The sequence below is a fragment of the Urocampus carinirostris genome, chromosome 10 (assembly GCF_059441175.1).
Source record: "Urocampus carinirostris isolate Australia breed hairy pipefish chromosome 10, RoL_Ucar_1.0, whole genome shotgun sequence".
Lineage (NCBI taxonomy): Eukaryota > Metazoa > Chordata > Actinopteri > Syngnathiformes > Syngnathidae > Urocampus > Urocampus carinirostris.
In genome coordinates this window covers 28,699,585-28,718,820 of record NC_142358.1, presented here as the reverse complement: position 1 = coordinate 28,718,820, position 19,236 = coordinate 28,699,585, and the positions used below count along the sequence as shown (strand labels likewise).

Sequence of the window (19,236 nt, the reverse complement as noted above, 5' to 3'; positions counted from 1 at the left end):
TGGGATTCCGTGCTGTTAAGCATAAAAAGGTTAACATTGATTTGTATTTTATCTTTTTTTCGTACATTTATAAATATTTCCAGCACAGACAACAAACTGATACCTCTTGAATTGCTACATCCATACTTATCACCTTTAGCCTTATACAATGGCACCACATTGGATAAACGTTTCCCTTCTAAGGGATGGGCAGGGCACCTGTATGATGCTGCAGGGGTAAACCAGTGAAAGTTGTCAGACCCTGCTTTTGAACAGAGGAGTGTGTTGTGTCACTCCGACCCAAGTGACATGGCCGACGTGTCCCGTTTCATCTGGAGGGACGAAAGCATGACCAACTTGGGTGCCGAGGTGCTTAACTTGTTTGAGTGTTTGGGCATTTGGGTTGGCCATGGTCCAAAAAATTTTGTATGTGTTTTTTTGCCACTTTTTCTTTTTCTTTTTTTATTTTCTTTGTCTTTGTATGTTTTTGTCTTGCTGTCTACCAGGGTAGATAGATAGTGTTTAAATAAAAATTCAAAGATTATTATTTTTTCTTCTTTTACCTCTCTTATTCCTTCTGTTATTGGAAATGTCTTAATTTTCCCCCCTTTTTTAATGATTCTGTGCATAACGGTACATGATATCTGGTAATGTAGGAATTAAAGCAACAAAAACAACCTAAAGAGCCGTTTGGAATCCATAAGTACCGGCTCTGCTTAGTGAGCCAAGCCGAAAAAAACGGTTCTCTAAAAATAGTTGGAATACCCATCTTCGCAGAGACGGTCAAAGACGTCACTGTGGTGTTTGGTAATTATTAGACATACAACTTCAGAAATAGTTACTTTCCCTGGTAACTAGTTACTTTGACCATAGAGTATTTCAGTTACTAACTCACTTACTTTTTGGCAGAAGTGGTGGGTTACTATAACTAATGACTTTTTTTTAAAGCAACGAGCCCAACACTGCCCCAAGGTACGTAAAATCATGCCTGTCAACCTGTACGTTTTTGCCGTACAAAGTACTTTTATTATGCATTTTAAGACATGTACGACGTACAAGAAAATCTGTACGGAAAACCGCAAATTTTTCAATTATGGGTTACCATCTGGTACACACCGACTATCACGAAACGGCAAATCAATCAAGTCAAACGAGTTCGCCACGGAAGCCTTTATCTCGGTATCTATGGTATTGTTTTTTTTTGCAAACGAAGCGAGCGGTTTGATGTAGTGAAAGGAAGTCCGTCTCTTTTTAGAGAACTGGGTTTTTCGGCTCAACTCATTAAAGAGAGCTGGCTCTCAAACGGCTCACTTGCTTTGATGCATTATATTACGAATTATTATGTTGTATCAAGAAGTTAAGAAAAAAAAGGAAGTATAAAAGGAGAAAATGAAAAAAGACAGGTTTGTGGTTATCCCTTTAATCCGTATATTACCAACAATAATTTAAGGCAGAAAATGAATTAATAATTTGAATAAGAAAATGTATTATTCTAATTATATTTGCATGTATTTTTTCCTTCTACACTGAACGTCCAAGCTACTTAATTTTTTTTAACTTTTTTCTAATAAACCTCATTCATGTCGAGCAACTCAGGATCTCACAACAAATTGTTAATTAACAATATATATGATGTAACGAAACACATGTGCAATATAACATGTTAAACTACATAAATAAACACGTTTGAAAAAAAATATGGTGTAAGATTATTTTGTATTTTGTAAGGGAAAATACGACAGTTTGTAAGGGAGCAGTGGAGTTTGACAGGTATGTAAAATTCAAGTAGATTTGAGTGGGAATTAAACCAAAGTCGACTGCGTGCGAGTCAGGTGACTGCATTTATGAATTAATGGCCGAGACTCGAATAAGGATAAGCGGGTGGATTATTATTCAGTCAAGTCTCGTGTCAAACTCAACAAACATTTTTGGAATACAGAGCAAAAACAGCTCTTTTAGCAACAACAACAACAAATGTACCTTCAACAGTTCAATTGGTCTTATTTTTACATCTTTATAGATTATTTGGGGAACATAAACAGTCATTCATATTTCAATGCAATAATAATGGGTTTGAATACGTTTATTGTATTTATTTACAAGCAACATCATTTATGCTCATCAAATCGGTGCCTGTCAGTTACGCATGTCATACATTCCGTCCTTATGTAATAAAAAAGAGCTTGACATCTGTTTATTAGATGCAGGGAATTTTTACTGCGTTCAAGACATGCCCACGCCTGAACAAATTGTACGTCGAAAAGGTACTTGATGCACTGGAGAAGGGGTGGGACAATTTTTCAGTTGCGAGTCGCATTGGGTGGAAACAAATTGCATAGAAGCCGGGGGAAAAAAACGGCTGCTGTATTTTGAGGGGGAAATGCGAAAAGTATGGAATCACCAGTCTTGGGCAAGCCCCCACTCAGACATTTTATTCTGTAGGAAAAATCCAGATCACAAACATTAAACAATCGTAAGGTCATTCCAAAGTGCAACTTTTATAGAGCAAGTGCAGGGAAAAAAATATGGAATCACTTCATTCTGAGGAAGAAAATATGGATTCAGTGCATTTTGATTAGAAAATTAGGACTCAACCAGTCAATTTTGTTTCTTCAATTGGGCATCTGGGTTGGATCAAGTATGCCCGTCAGCAGTTAAAAACAGTGCAGTTATCACACCTTGGAGGGCTCTTGGATTTAGTCGATTGGCAAGAATCATGGCTCCAACAAGAGTGATGTGTCTTGAGACCAAAGACAGGATTGTTAAACTTCTTGAAGAACGTAACTCTACTCGTATGGTTGCCAAAGATATGGGCTGTTCACAGTCAGCTGTATCAAAGATTTGGACCAAGTACAATCAGCATGAGAAGGTTGTTAAAGTCAAGCATACTGGTAGGCCAAGGAAGACATGTAGGCGTCAAGACGAACCACTAAAGGCCATATGTCTTGAAAACAGAAAATGCACAACAAGACAAATAAAGAGGAAATGGGAGAAAGTTGGATTTAATGTATGTGACAGAACTATGCAAAATTGCCTAAAGGAAATGGCATTTTCATAAAGGATGGCTAAAAGGAAACCATCGTTGATGCTTAAACACAAAAGAACAAGACTGCAACGGGCTAAAGGAGAGGCAATCATAGACTATTGATGATTGGATGAAGGTTATCTTCAGTGATGCATCCCAAATCTGCATTACTGCATTTACTCTGAAAGTAACTATCTGGTAACTATCTAATTATAAAGTACCTTATATACTCGGAGAGAAGCCAGCCACTAAAACTGTTTTAAAATAGTCACTTAATAAAATAATGGAAAAAACGTGTACACCAATCTGTGGAAGCAGTGCAGCCTTTATATTTCTTGGCCTGTGCAAATGAACTTATCCAAGACATTCCATGTCCATGTCACGAATGAGGGCAGGAAACAGGATTGAGAACCCAATCGCGTAACGTACTCACAAAACAAGAGGAGTAATGCGCCCACACTCGATCTGGGGATCGATGGTCGCAGAAGTGGATTGAAATCCAAACAAAAGAGTGGTAAAAATCAAACAAATCAGGCCAAAAATAAAACAGGATCAAACGCAGGCAAATTCACAGACTAGGCATTTCAGAGAGTTTAACAGGAGTCTTGCAGAAGTTCCACAGACGCTCAGACAACTAACGGCTCAAAGGACCGCGTTTAAGTACTCCCAAGGAGCAATCAGTCAACGCGTCTCAGCCCGTGTCCATGGGCGGGGCCAATTGGGTGCGATGGCAACCGCGACAGAACCCGGCGCCACCCGGCTGGGACCAACTGGGCGCCATGGCAACCGTGACATTTTGCCTATAGGCTTAAAAGCACTCAAATATTTCATTCTCCATTTCTGGATACTGTCCAAAACATATTTTTTTCTCTCCAAGCAGCATGTACTACAAATAAGAATACCAAAATCCAGCACACTTTTACCGTAAATTCTGTGCTCACATTTTCCTATTGATTTCCCTTTGGTTAGTCGTTCCTGTGTAAGCCACGCCCACTGCCCACCCATTGCCTACCATTCGCTACTGGTGACACACAGTCAAATATGCACATATACGCTGACCTCCTGATTTGAGTATTTTATGTTATAGTTGGGGCGGCGTGGCGGCTGGGTGGTCCCACGGTGCAGAGGTTCGGGGTTCAAGTCCAGCTATTGCAGGCTCCCCAGGTGGAGTTTCTCCGGGCACATCCCAAAAACCTGCATGTCAGGTTAATTGGCCAGTTCAAATTGTCCCTAGGTGTAAATGAGCGGGTGAGTTGTCTGTCCCTGTGCGCCCTGCGACTGGCTGGCAACGAGTCCAGGGTGTCCCCTGCCCATTGCCTGAAGATGACTGGAATGGGCTCCAGCAGCCCCGCGACCCTACTGAGGATAAGCGGTGCGCAAGATGGATGGGTAATTGCGTTCCAGGTACGAGTTACTTTGTGATGATGTCATATTCAGATAACAAGTTGAAAAATGTATTCGTTCTAAGCCCCTCAAATGAATTTAATTTTTTGGGCTCGGGCTGGGCTGGGCATTTTTAACATACGTGCTGGATTTTTAGGCCCGATTTTACCTCTAGGTGCAAGTAATAAGCAACAGGTTTCCAGACCGATTTGTCTGCCTGCTGGCGCCCTCTAGGGGATGGTAGCTTGCCAAATCTTGAGACGATGACAACTATATTTGATATTTTTCCTTGATTTAATGTATTGATTTAAAACAGATTGCCACATTGTTGCATGCTTCTAAATAAGAGTGAGGATGAATGAATCAAAACATTACTTTTCATTAGTCGAATAATTCTTTATTTTTTTTTTTCAAAATGATTGGTATTGTGTAAGCTAGCTAGGGGGGAAAATATACAACATAAAAAAACAAAAAAAGGTTGATTGAGTAAAAAACTGTTGGTTTCCAGTTTTGGAGTTGAGGTGCATTACATTCTCCATCATGATCATAAACTTTAGCACCAAACATGACCGCTTTTTATATCCTGATATAATTGGAGGTTCTGCAGACACAAAATAAACAAAAGCACACTCATTTTTTTCTATTTTAAATACACATGTGTTAGTGCATAAAGAACAATAAAGATAATTATAAACAAAAAAATGTAAGTATAAAATCAGTGAGCACTATACTACAGTCATTCAATAAACACAAAAAAAGCAGTCCATCTAGCATAATAACAGTTCCTAAAGCTGTATTAAAACAGACTTCAACTATGTTTATGTCAGTATTTCTCAACTGGTAGGTCGGGACCTAGAAGTGGGTCACTGGCCTTTGCCTTGGCAAAATAATGCTCAAAATAACTAAGGGTCATTTAAATCTCTTAACAGTCAGTGAGAATTCCCTGCAAAGGCAAGTTGACCTCCCATTTCATTTCCACAGAAGAAGACCAAAATATGTTGTTTACACGTGTTGATTATGGCTACGCGCAGACACAGTGGAGAATAAAATACATACATAGTACATACATAGTATGGATTTTATTGAAGACAAAGCCACTAAAGTGAATTGTTTTGAATTTCATTAAAAATGCAGCTAATTGAGCAGTAAAGTGAATAATATTTGATTTTAGTCACTTTAGTTTTGCTAGGTATTTTCTTATTCTTTTAAATATGACTGCTATCTGTGGTTTAAATTACACAGTCCTTTCATTCAATACATTTCTGAAGAGGACAAATTTTCTTTTTTTAGTTCACGGCTTGTAATTAGAGTGGGATGTTGGGTCCTGAGGTCCGACCAGTTGAGAATCACTTATTTATGGTACTTTGTACACTGGAGATCAAAATTAAAGAACAACTTATAAATAATTGAATCATTTTGAAATAATACTATCTTGACTGTTCAACAGTTTGGGGGCATTTTGTTGTGTCTATACCATGCTAATACAGCACTTTTCCTCGAAACGGTTAAGGTATTTCAACAAAAAAACTGTATTTTGCCAAAGATGCACTGATCAAAATTAGAGAACACGATCAGGTATCTGCCTCTTAATGGTGCTGATGTAGCACATAGTGCTAATTTCCTTGATTATTTATCAACCCCTATTTAACTGGCATTCTAACTGCTAGTTTCACTGACTTTGCAAGATGGCGGGCCGTTCTGAAGTGACGAAAAGCCTCCGTCAGCAGGTTGTCCAGATTCAAACGAAAAGGATAACCCTATCAGCCATAGCAAGACAAGATGATTGTTCCAAATCTGTGATTTCAAGAATACGTAATCTTTACAAAACTATAAATTCATTCAAGTCGTCCAAGAAGGCTGGTCGTCCACGGAAGAAAAATGCAAGAGAGGACGGTTCACTTCAGAGGATGTCAATGGGTAATCGTTTCAACATTTAAGCTGGAATTGCTTGCCAGTTCAGTGCTGAGCGTAAGGATCTGTCTCAATGTTTAAGAATATTTGGACACTGCAGTGATTAAACCTCTCATTAGTAAAAAATAAATAAATCAAAAAGCTAGACTAAGGTTTGCAGATGAGCATGTTGTATGGACAGAGGAGAACTATTCAAGAGTTCACTTCAGTGATGAAAGCAAATATAATGCATTTGGGTCTGATGGGAAGCGACACATAGGAAAAGAGACTAAACTCAAAGTGTGTAAAAACGTCTGTTAAAGGTGGAGGAGGAAGTATCATGGTTGGGGGAATGTGTTCTGCAGGAGGAGTTGGACCTTTTGTACAGCTTCCTCATCAGAACCTTCCGTAACAGCACATGGTTCCTTACTTGCGTTCAACGTACAATCAGCCTGCAGTCCTTATGCAAGGCAATGATCCATGTCACACAGCAAAACGGGTAAAAAAAAATCCTTAAAGGTGAAAACATTTAATTAATGGCACGGACTTGACCTCAACCCAATAGAGAACCTCTCGAAAAACCTTGATGACAAAGTTATGGTCAGGAAACACACGACAATCACTGAACTGAGTAGGAGGCTGGAAGAAGAATGGACCAATATCCCACCAAAGCAGTGTGAGATAAAAATGCTATCCTGTGGCCGCAGATGTGATAAAGTCATTCACAGCAGAGGCACTTCTCACTAACTGCTGACTGTTTTCTTTTCATTTAAAAGTCATTCTTGTTTACTAAATTTGATCAGTGTGTTCTGAAATTATGGTCAGTGAAATGCCTTTAGTCATTTTGTGAAAAATGTGCTGTAGTAGTACCATGGTAGAGACACAAAGAAATGTACTTAACTGTGGAACTGTCAAGATTGGATTATTTCCAAATGATTTCATTTTTTTATAAGCTGTTCTCCAGTTTTGAGCTCCAGTGTATCTAGTGTGGAAACTGTGATTGTGCACAACCTATGTTTCTGTTAGCAATATGTTTATGCTCTCTCCAGAGTTCCCAGTAGAAAACAGAAGTATATGGCTGTATGTTGAGGTAATACAAGTTCATGGTCAAACAATAAGTCTGGAATGTCAATAGCACAAAAAAAAAAACCTTCTCTAAAACAGGCTACCGCTCAGCCATGATCTTAAAGCGCAGAACAAAGTAGGTGACCAGCCGCAGGACGATGAAGAAAGCCCCCAAGAGGCTGAAATCAATATAAAGTTTTGCGTTCTCGACGTCCAAGAGCTGAAGAACTTCCTGGGGCTGTTGAAAGCGACAGGCGTTGCTTGGACACTCCAGCTCTGAACGATTCATTCCATAAATGGACAGAATCACGCCTTCGAAACCATACCTGTGGGAGACCAGTTTTTACGTTAAATTACGGCTTCAAGGTAAACACACACACACAAAATTATTATTTTGGAGTCATTGTATTGTATAGGATTGAATGAGTGTCCCACTTGGGAGTTTGGACGTGTTCATTCAAAGAAAAAGGGTTTAAAATGAAATGCCAGGACACAGAAAATGTACTGCAGGGGTGTCAAACTTATCTTCACTAAGGGCCACATTAGGGTAACAGCGTTCCTTAAAGGGCCTGATGTAACTTATTAATATAAATAAATGTAATTGAATGGTATGTCAAATGAATGAAATGACTGTTTAAAGGTCCTGACCAAAATTCGAAGATTTGTTACTCTTTCCGGACGTCTCTTAGCTTAATGTCATGACCGTGGCCTCAGTCACCTCATTCATTTCTTAGACGCGCTCGGATAAATCCTTCTTTTTTCATCTTTTTTGGGGGGGGTTAGGTTGGCGTTTGGATAATATTTGAAACAGGCCCTTTGCACTACACAATAATAATGTCTAAAAGAGGGTTGTGTAAAAAGGGGAGATTTAGATAGATAGATAGATAGATACTTTATTCATCCCCGCAGGGAAATTCACAAAATGGTTCCACGTGTTCATTTGTATATTATTGCAATAATTTTAAGACATAACATTTGAAAATGCATAATGTTGTTAGTCTCTTTGTTTGGAATTTGGGACTTTATTACTCTCTGCTACCATCTCCTGGCTAGTGTCATCATTGCTGCCTCTGTCAGCTCAATCATGATGTGCGTGCAAGTATGTGCATTTCTTAACTGCACTTAATAAACTTTTTCATCTTTCTTGGTTTTCGGGTTAGCGTCTGGACTCTACTAGAACAGGGTTGGGTAGGGTTACTTTAACTGGATTACTTTCAATTACTTATGGATTACTCCAATACCAAATATGCTAATAAAAGAAAAAAAGAAACTAAATAAGAATAAAGTTACTAAATTTTGTGCAGGCTTGGGGAGTAACGGAACACATGGAATGGCCAAAATGATGTTGGCAAGCTATTTGGATTTATTTTCATTTAGTTTCTGTCGCATTTTATGTTAGTTTTGCCGAAAATCAAAGAGATCAAAGCCAGGAGAGAAAGCTTACCACGTGTTGTGAGTCATAATTTTATTCATATTTAGTTTCTTTTGTCTTTTATTAGCATATTTGGTATTGGAGTAATCCAAAAGTAATTGAAAGTAACCAAGTTAAAGTAACCCTACCCAACCCTATACTAGAAGCATGTCTTTCCTTACTTTCACCCTTTTCATGCAACACCAAGAAACGGGAATGAAAAAAAGCTCTGGGGATGAGCATGATGTCACTCTCTAGTACCAACCCCAGCCCCCATTCCACGAACCTAATGTGTTCCCCCGCGAACAGCTCTACTAAAAGTATGATAAAAGTAGAGAGGTGCAGTGGAAAATAAGCATAAGGGCTTTTTTGAGATCAGTTGGGCATTGTTAACACATACATAATTGAGTGAATCTAGAGAAACGATATCACTTTCAACTTTTTAAGGACACTTTCTACTTTTTATCCATCGCTAACCTGATATATAATGTGTTGAAAATTGTCAGTGCCTGCCACTATCAGTGTGTATAGGTGAGTGACAATTTTAGTGATCTGATGCCGACATTGACTCCAAACGCACCTGACATATGACAGATAAGAGCTCCACCGGAGGTACTTTGGAATCGTGTTAAAAGTAACAAAAAATCCAGAGAAAAGCAGCACTGGGATGGCTGTGATTGGTCCAATAAACGTGGCCACCTATGGAGAAACATTTACATTCAAAATATTTCTAATAAGTTAATTTTTTTACAAGTACAGTACCTGCGGCGAGGCGGAAGCAGCGCCAACTAGCAGGCCGAGCGATTGCGCAACCAGAGCGGTGCAAATGCACAGCGCCATGAAAAGCAGATATCGACTAGCCTCGGGGGGCTGCTCCGTCATCCAGTACACGATAGTGCAGTACATGATGGGGCAGATCACCTAAAACAATATTTAAGTCATCAGAATTTCGTTAGTTTCGTATTAGGGACAGTGTAGTATTGTTGGTACAAGAGGACTTTGAATGCCGTTGTAATTGCTGCTTCTATTCAGGTGTTTTTAAAATATATTTTGTAAATATTAGTAATCAGGGATATAAGAATAAGGTGAATAGAGTATATTAATATGAAATAAAAGCACATCCGTCAAAAGTCAGTTCAATTTACATTCGACGAGTTACTTAACTCGCGTAATGCAGATAAGATTAGTTTAATTTTCTCTGTATGTGTGTATATAAGAGTGCGATATTTGCAGTACAACGACTTCATTGTTTTATTTTCATGTTGATTATATCTGTGTATTTGTTAATGCAACATCTATTGCAGCCTGATCCACCTGGAAGGGGGATTACCTCAGGTGCGGTCCATTTTCAAGGTTTCTTCATTTTCCTCATGCTGAGCTTTTTGAGTTTTTCCTTGCTCTCACGTAGGTTTTAGATCAGGGGATGGTGTAATAATAGTCTGTGGTTTACAATACTCTGTGGTCTGCGCAGCCCTTTGAGACTCTTTGTGATAAAGTGCGTCACAAATAAACATAGCTTAACTTGACTTTTCTTATCTTTCAGTGTTTAAGTCTTTTACACTTAATTTTGTTGCTATCAATGACAATAAAGACAATTCTAATTTGAATGTATTAGTGCAGTTTAATTTTAACAGGGTATATTTTGCCTACTTGCATATCAAAGTCAATATGTATCACCAAATGAAAAAAAAAACTTAACAAATATGAGCTCCTTCCTCTGCTAATAGATTTAATTTAAAATGCGTGTGTGTGTGTGATACCAAGTAAATACCTCCATATTAAGTGTTATTCGAAGGTAATTTGATTGCATTGAGGTTGTACGTTATGACCCCAGCAAACTAGAACATGACGTTGAAAATTCAATGACCGAGCAAACCTATTTGTTTCATTAATGTTGTGCAGGAAAACCAATCTGTTTTTTCTGTTTTTGTTTTTGCAGTATAATAAGATTTTTCTAATATTGTCAACCTTCTTTGCAACTTGATAAATAATTGATCGTAATGTTATGGGTTTCTTTTTATATCTGTGCACAATTTCGCCATTTAAAATTACCAATTGACTGTTGCTTTCACTCTCAAATATTGTTTTATTAAATAATATTTATACATCTATTTAAAAAGTCGTTTTTTTACAATACATACTGTCAGTACTTGTTCGGGTAATGATTAATGCATTTCGTTTCTTAGTTCTATTACGCTGGCCACTGTGTGGACTGCAAAGTAAGAATTTCATTTCGCAGGTAATTTACTGTGCATATGACAATAAACACTTGGGATTGAATAGGCAACCGGTTTGATATAAATATTTGAAAAAACAGTGTTCCTAAATTACCTTTACGTGTTATAAATATAGTTTTAAGTCTATGTAGAGTCAAAACTGATTTACTGATTTCTAACAATTATTAAGGAATAGAGGATAAGACTCTAGAAAATTGCAGTTGTTTTTCAGAAATCTGTCAATGTCAACATTTTTGAACCAACGTTTTCATAGAATTCCTTTAGAAAGTCCAAAAATCGGTTAGCCATGTTTAGAGCTATTATTCAGGTTCTTCATGTGGTCCTTGTGGGCAACCTCATGCCTCAATTGTGAAATGTCTGTCACAGTGAATTCTGCTCACCTATCCTGATGCTGTTTAAACTGGATTGTGCTCGGCTGTTTATAACAGATATTTATATCACTAACAAAACCATTAATCATTTTAATCTGGTAGTTTCTTGGCATTATCTTATCTTCAAAAGATTGGCAAATCTTGCATTCTACTGTATACTAAAATGGATATTTGCTTTATTTCATCTAAAACCCAACCCACTTGAAACGGAATGTCCGCCATGGTCTTGGCCAGATAATAGGCTTTAAGGCTGTACCAGTAGTTCAGATGCTCCCTCAGAAACACCGACATCTCCAAAGGAACTGAAAAACAAGAGAGTGTGTATTGTCTGAAACTCCAAAACAACTGAAAAACCAGAAACATGTATATGGATTGACAGTGACAAAACCGCTGACGTGGCACTTTTATTTCCTACTCACAGGTTAACACGGTCGGCATGAGAGCTCCAAACATTATGAAAAGCATCGAGAAGAAGAGAAATCCAGTGTTGTTAAGCACCTTGCTGGCATCGTTACCAATGTTGAGATACAGCAAGCCTATCAACACACCTATGAAGATGTGGCACATCAGTCTGAGGTGGGTCAAAATCTGAAATCGGAAAAACTTTTATTGTGTGCTATGTCTACGATAACGGTATTTTGATGCAAAATGTGTGCAAAATCGGTTACCTGGTCCCGACAAATGGTTATAAAGGTTCTCTTGAAGAGAATGCAAAACTGTGTTAGTGTGCTGGTGGCAAAAGTATGTTTCTCGATGTGTCTGGGAACCTGAGGAAAATCAAAAGAAGATTAAACCAGAATTACAGTGTTAAAGTGACAGTATGTAATCATTTGGCACTAATGGACGAGAAAAAGTCACACTACGGTAGCCCAAAGATGGCTATGTCTTGAAAGACGTTTCAAGCCATGCAAATATTGACACATTCACAGTTCATAGAAAATATATGCCTTTTCTCACTTCTTTCTGAATGTTTTTTGTTTTCTCTTCCTTTGTTTTCTGGTTATGTAGCTTACTCATTTGTTTTTCTATTCCTACATGTTTTTATTTTGAGAAATTGTTTGACAATAATCAGGAAGCCTTGAACTACTTGTAATGCTTGTTCAGAATAAAAGACACCAACAACAACAATACTAACAAGTATGTTTGATAGTACTACGAAGCCGACAAGCTTTTTGGTTTTGGGCGTACCCGTAGAAGCAAGATGGTGGACAATAATGTCAGCTCCCTTTAAGTGAGCCTCATTTTATAATATTGAATAATAATTGTTTAAAATTCTTGACATGTGGGTTTTTGAGAAAATGCACGTTGAGATGATCATTCAAGTATTTGCTTGTTTTTGAAATATTCTTTGTTTTTTTAATAATTGACGTTTTCACCACTAGGATGCGCTACATAATACACAAGTCCTGTTTGTGTTTTTTTTTTTATTAATGACTTATTTTTACCACTAGAGGGCACGATATAACACCCAAAGAAGCCGAGTGTTATGAATTTCTTTGCAAACATCTTCAATAAGTTATAAGACGTCTCATACCACAGGTAGGTATAATATAAGTACGTTTTCAGAGCAGCAAAGGGTCCAAATTAAGCATTAGTCCTCCAACAAAATACATATATTTAACATTGCTATGCATACTGGTTCTATAACATACAGTTCAAAGCGCTCAGAAGTGTCTTTTCACTCCCAACTGGTTATATTCTGCATTAATGTATGTCAAATGTAAGTGCTTAATGTAATGTAAGTTTTTTTTTTAACTGTTCAGCTAGTTTTTTTTTAGTTTAAATTTGATTTTCCAGTTAGTTGATTAAAGTTCCGAGCTCTTTTTTTATGTGCAATACAAGTCCAGACAAAGTGTAACCTAAATGTGTACATGAATGAAGTTTCTGTTTTTGTTTTTCTACACTAACTTGGATAGAAAAGTAAGTTTGTGCCCTGGAGGTCAAGAGAATTTATATTCAAAAAATGATAATGATATTTATTTGTGTATAATGTAGAGCAGATGTCTCAAACTCACAGCTCAGGGGCCAATTGCAGCCCTCGGGATGATAGTTTGAGGGTCCGCTCAATAGGAAAGGCAGTGTGTATTAGTCGACCAATAGTAGTAGCTAAATTTTGTAAAAGGCTGACATGACAAACTACAGAGACGCAAAGTGACCATAAAGCACCATTTTTTTTCTATTTTTTTTGCCCGGCCCTTCGCTAGGTTTTTGTTTTTTCTGGTAACAGTATAAGCAAGATGGCGAAGATCTATGTCATATTGCTCGAGGTAAGGCTCATGTACATTAAAATGAATAGAAATTTCTCGACCTACGAGTGTTATTTTGTTTCTATTTTTAAAAAAGCACATCTATATGATAAGTTATGCCTTTTTGCTGATTATTTCGATCAATATTCTCTTTTTTGAATTACATTTTTAACCACTAGGAGGCATTGAATAATACACATTGTCCCTTTTAAGTGCAGCCCTGGCAGATTATGGATAGATGTACGACTAATTGATTGATTTATATTCATATTCATTTTTAATTTATTTTTGTTTTGTTCTTTTAGCTTTTAGATCAGTTTTGTGTTGGGGATTTCAAAAAACAATATTTGAGTACAGTGGAATGTTTTTATCAGAACATTTTTTGTGAAAACCCCGATTTAGCTCTACCTTACCCAGACCCTGGGTTCAGTGGCCCCCAAGTAAATTGAGTTTGAGACACCTGATGTGGAAATTGAAGGATATAGTTCTCCTAGTGTTCGATTATACTTCTTTGAAGGAAATGTGTCTGTCTCCTCCGTGCATGCTATTCTGCTACTGTAGGGGGAAAACGCTGAAATGTAGTAGGCCCATGTAGGTTTTTTTACTACGATGAAATAACATACAACAAAAAAACAAAAAACAAAATGAAAAAACATTTTAAAAAAAATAAAAGAATAGATTCTGGCTTTGTCCAGAAGACCAGCACAAAAAAACTGTGGTGGTTTGAAAGAACAGCCCCTTAACATAGTGGAAATTTACCAAATGTCCTTATTTTCAACCGTGGGCAAATAAGCTGACTTATTGGAATTTGTGAGTGTTCTATGTCTATCCACAAACCAGATCACTTAAACATTGCAAAGAATGCACAATAACCGAATGAGACATCAAATAAACACATTCTGAAGTCAATACTTCACTCAAATAAATAGATAATCCTGAAGTATATTACGTAACTACAACTAAATGAAAAATGTGTTTGTATAAATGGTCATTTGGATATATCAGCAAAACGTATATAACTATAGCTATACGTGTAGTAACATTTTACAATATTGTGACATGAGTCATTTATTTGAAATTAAAAAATTGAAAACCACCTACTAAGATATACCAAAGAGAAAAATGGAAATTCAACTCTGTTACAAGTTGGACTTGGTTTAAGTTGGTCTAAAATTGACATTTGTTAGCTTATCATGAACAAACGTGATAATCCAATTGGAAAACACTTTAAACTTAAATGGACTTGGCACACAAATACAAGAATTACAAAAATAGGACCCAGTGATTGAATGAAAAGGCTTTAAATGTTCCACTCTTTGATTTACACTCTTAAGATTTATTCGATTTCTTGCCCACCTTTGAGTGTTCTGTTGTGTGGACGACTGAGCCATTACTGCCACACTGGTTGGTCTTCTCTTCCAAGGCACATAGTCCGCCTTTGACCGCCTCAAACAAAATTGTGTTCAGATCGCCATATTCCCCTGACGCCACTTCAATAACTGAATTGCATACAAAAAGAACAAGTTATTAAAAGGTTTGGTAAACCTCGAATGGAGTAAAAGTTAACTTACTAAAGTCTGCAGGGTTATGGTAGGTAGGACAGTAAAGTCCCAGTCCCTTCAAATAAGGGACGAGGTGTGAGCCTGTGCCTTTGTAGATACATTGACCCTGACCGAGAATGTAGAGCTGTGGAAGGAGACATATTTATTCATATCATTTATTATACTCGTTTAATCAGAGTGAAAATAAGTCAACAAACCGAAAACAACAGTGATTGCTTGTGTGTGTCAAGAACCGTAACAGGAGAACACAAATGCGTGACGTTTCTTACACAAGCTTTTTTTTCACGGGAAATGGGGCAGTCATGCACGTTAACCCAAACGCCAGTGATTTGGCGATCATTGGGCGGAAGACGTAAGGCAGCAGTCTGGCGTGGAATGACTGGAAGCCAGAGGCCGAAGAGATCGATACCAATTGCACGAGCAGATATCGGACGAATGGGGTCGATACCGGACAAGAAGGGACGGACAGAATTGATATCACAACTGGATATCGAAATTAAACGGGACAAAAAAAGACGGGAACAATACAGGACAGGAAACACAAGCAGGAAACCGGACAGAGTCTAAACCCAAGTCTTGCGGGTGCAGAGGTTCGTTGACGGACGGACAAAGGCTTAGTGAAAGGACTGAGCTCAAATAGAAGGGAAGCCAATCTGTCAACGAGCCGCAGCTGGAGCCACACGGGCGGGGCCAATTGGACGCTATGGCAACCGTGACAATGTGTATTTATACTCAAATTCACGGAGAATCAAAGGTCACATTAAAGCCCGCATACAAATGAGTTAAAACCAATATTGACTTGGTGCATTGGAAAACACACAAAGTCTGTTCCAAAACAAGACCTCAAGTTCAGACAAGGAAATCCCAAAAACTGCATTAAGGGTGAAGAAATAGGATTAAAATGATTTGTTTCACTGCCTTATTTGAAATGAATAAAGGAATGACTCATAGTACAAAAATAACAGGGCAGGGCAACTGAAATATGATGTGTTGTGAAAACATGGGGTCCTTTAAATGGAAGTCAGCCCAAAGGATTTGCTAGTTTACCAGTCTAAACATGACATTTCATGGCAATAGATTTTGAAATAAGAAGCTCTATACACCTGTTTTTATCCAAACCTGGGTGAGGCCAACTTAAAAGTATAGAGTATAATGAAGATAACACGCAAGATATCTTTAGTTATTGAACAAATATAGCTCTTCTTTTAAAAGAAGGTGAACTATGATGGTCGGGTCATTATTTTAAGCGTTTGTGATGTCATCTTTACCTGATAGCATTCTTGCTTATATACATTTTAGCAGTGGTGGGCAGTCAGGGACCGCAAGGATTTCTCTACTGGCCTAAAAAATATTTGAATCATGTGATGTTATTCTTATTTTGTCCATTAATAGGTATTCAATAACTTCAAATTGTCTGTCAGCTTCCTTTCATTGATTTTATCCTGGTTGTGCTGCTTCCAGGTGTGTGTTTTCATATTTAAGCATTTAACCAATCACATTTCAGCCATTATTTGTTATCAGGGTCAGGAATCTACCTGGAGGGCTTCCAAATAACTTATGCATCCCCTGAGGTCTATCAAATGTGTTTAACTAATCAAATTTTGAGTTGGCGAAGCCAAGGCCTTCTAGAAGGCGTAACGAAAGTCAGCGGTTTCCCAAACTATGATTGGCTAGGGGGCGGTAAAGAAAATATCACAACGAAAACATGAAGACCAAATCCCTAAATTTTCAGCCCTAAAGCGAATAAAATGTTAAAAAATAAAAATAAATGATCTGCATTTATATAGCGCTTTTCAAGTCAATGATTTCCCAAAGCGCTTTACATTGTGCTTCACATTTCCCAATAGCGGCCGTGATCTGTGCAGCCATGTAAGGCGCTAACCTGCTTATTGGGGGTATTGGGGGTTCAGTGTCTTACCCAAGGACACTTCGGCATGTAACACGGACAAGCCGGGATTCGAGCTTGGATCCCTTAATCCTAAAACGATCGCTACTGCCAGAAATAAGACAGGACAGGCTTGACTTTTCAGCATTAGCTACACTGGAGATAGAAAAGAACTCTTTGATGGAACTGAAATGCAAAGAAAATCTGTACTACAGAGCAATTGAAATATTCTTCAGAAAAGAAAGGAGGATGTGCTCAAATATAAAGGATTATTAGTGGGAAAATTGTGGATATATTTCTAAAATAAATATTCAAATTTAGAGATCATTCTTGATGCTTTTTTTTATATGTGTCACTGTAGTTGGACTGCTCCAGTAAATGTTTTATAGCTATAAAATAGTTATTAAGGGTTGGATTGATTACTGAAGGCCTAGGTGTGAAATGCTTGCTGCAATAGAATATTATAGAGTTAAGAAGTAATATACACCTGTTTCTATCAAACCCTGTTGGAGGTCATTTAGAGAGTATAGTTGAATAAAAATGACAAAACCAAATTTATCTAGCCATTCTCATACGACCAATTATAGCTCTGCTTTTGAAAGAGGGTGAACTGGGATAGGTGTTTGTGATGTTATTGTGATGTTGAAGAAAGCCTTTTTGGAGATGGTTTTATAAAAAACAATGTGGGTTAAGGAATCCCTCGTCTCCCCCCCAAAATGAAATGAAATGATCTGCATTTATATAGCGCTTTTCAAGTTTACATTGTGCTTCACATTTCCCAATAGCGGCCGTGATCTGTGCAGCCATGTAAGGCGCTAACCTGCTTATTGGGGGTAATTGGAGGTTCAATGTCTTACCCAAGGACACTTTGACATGTAACACAGACAAGCCGGGATTCGAACTGGGATCCTTAATCCTAAAACGATCGCTCTACCTCCTGAGCTACTGCCGCCCCAAAGCACATGAGTCTTGTGCAAACGTCACATCCTAAAGTTTGTGTGAGCAAAATAGTATATACCTTATCAAACATCTCAAAAAGTTTCGCACTCGGCTGGTGGATAGTGCAGATGATAGTCCGTCCTCCCAGCGCTAAAGAACGCATTATGGACACGACCTGATAACATGATGCGCTATCTAATCCACTGCAAAGACAATTAAAGACAAAATTCCATGAGAACACAGAACGTGCTATGAACACAAGCATGCTTGGTGAACCTATTTTCGTGCAATGAGATAAGCTATCAAACATGTGACGATTTTGTACATTCAGATTCATTACTGTAAAGCATTTTATATGTATGAACATGAAATAACATGGAGTGGTGAATGGCCTGCATTTACAGCAGGGGTCTCCAACCGTTCCAAGTTGAGAGCTAATTTTTGTAACTTATCAGCACCAAGTTGCATTTCTAAAATAGCAACTGAGCAAGAAGGCTTGCAAAAGAGATAAATAGGTAGCTTGATAGTTAGCTAGAAAGGTAAACAAAGGGAGCTGGACAGCTAGCTAAAAGGGTAAAAAAAAAAAAACTAAATAGTCAGATAGAAAGCTAAAAACGGGATAGCTAGCTAAAAAGGCAAAACACAAGAACTAAATAGCCAGATAGAAAGCTAAAAACTGGATAGCCAGCTAAAATGGTAAAAAAACAAGGACTAAATAGCCAGATAGAAAGCTAAAAACTGGATAGCTAGCTAAAAAGCTAAAAAAAATAACAACTAAATAGCCAGATAGAAAGCTAAAAACTGGATAGCTTGCTAAAAAGCTAAAAAAAATAACAACTAAATAGCCAGATAGAAAGCTAAAAACTGGATAACTAGCTAAAAAGGTAAAAACAACAAGAACTAAATAGCCAGAAAGGTTTTAAAAAATAACAAGATAATTGGTACCTAAAATGTGAAAACAACATGTGGCAACATGAGTTTTTTTTCTTTTTTAGTGTGTAGTGGTTAGCGCATTCGCCTAACACACAAAAGGTCCCCGGTTCGAGACCCGATGGAAACATCTGTTGGCCTGGAGAGAGGGATGGGCGCAGCCAGGCTGTACTTGCCCATGACACATGACAGGAAATGGTGCCCCTAAAACCCTAGTGGTTAAGAGATCCCACCGACCCACCCACTGTGTACACATACAGTTATCGCCATTATATGTTGGTTCTATAAAAGAAAATGATCATTTTATACTTAG

At 37.8% G+C, this 19,236-nt stretch overlaps 1 protein-coding gene across 2 annotated transcripts in view; it reads right to left on the bottom strand.

Annotated features, from left to right (window-relative positions):
- Positions 1 to 4,811: 4,811 nt before the first annotated feature.
- LOC148358604 (ATP-binding cassette subfamily G member 4-like) overlaps positions 4,812 to 19,236 on the bottom strand; it is a 35,860-nt gene continuing 21,435 nt past the window's right edge. The window contains exons 7-15 of one of the 2 annotated variants that reach the window (XM_088345105.1): positions 18,073 to 18,196; positions 15,179 to 15,293; positions 14,964 to 15,106; positions 12,030 to 12,128; positions 11,781 to 11,949; positions 11,563 to 11,663; positions 9,516 to 9,674; positions 9,334 to 9,452; positions 4,812 to 7,668 (exon numbers count right to left, since the gene is read on the bottom strand). In XM_088345105.1, the coding sequence (XP_088201231.1) occupies positions 7,443 to 7,668; positions 9,334 to 9,452; positions 9,516 to 9,674; positions 11,563 to 11,663; positions 11,781 to 11,949; positions 12,030 to 12,128; positions 14,964 to 15,106; positions 15,179 to 15,293; positions 18,073 to 18,196 (1,255 nt within the window). In that variant the 3' untranslated portion in view covers positions 4,812 to 7,442. The remainder of the gene's footprint in view (positions 7,669 to 9,333; positions 9,453 to 9,515; positions 9,675 to 11,562; positions 11,664 to 11,780; positions 11,950 to 12,029; positions 12,129 to 14,963; positions 15,107 to 15,178; positions 15,294 to 18,072; positions 18,197 to 19,236) is intronic. The other variant, XM_088345106.1, reaches the window with a different exon arrangement.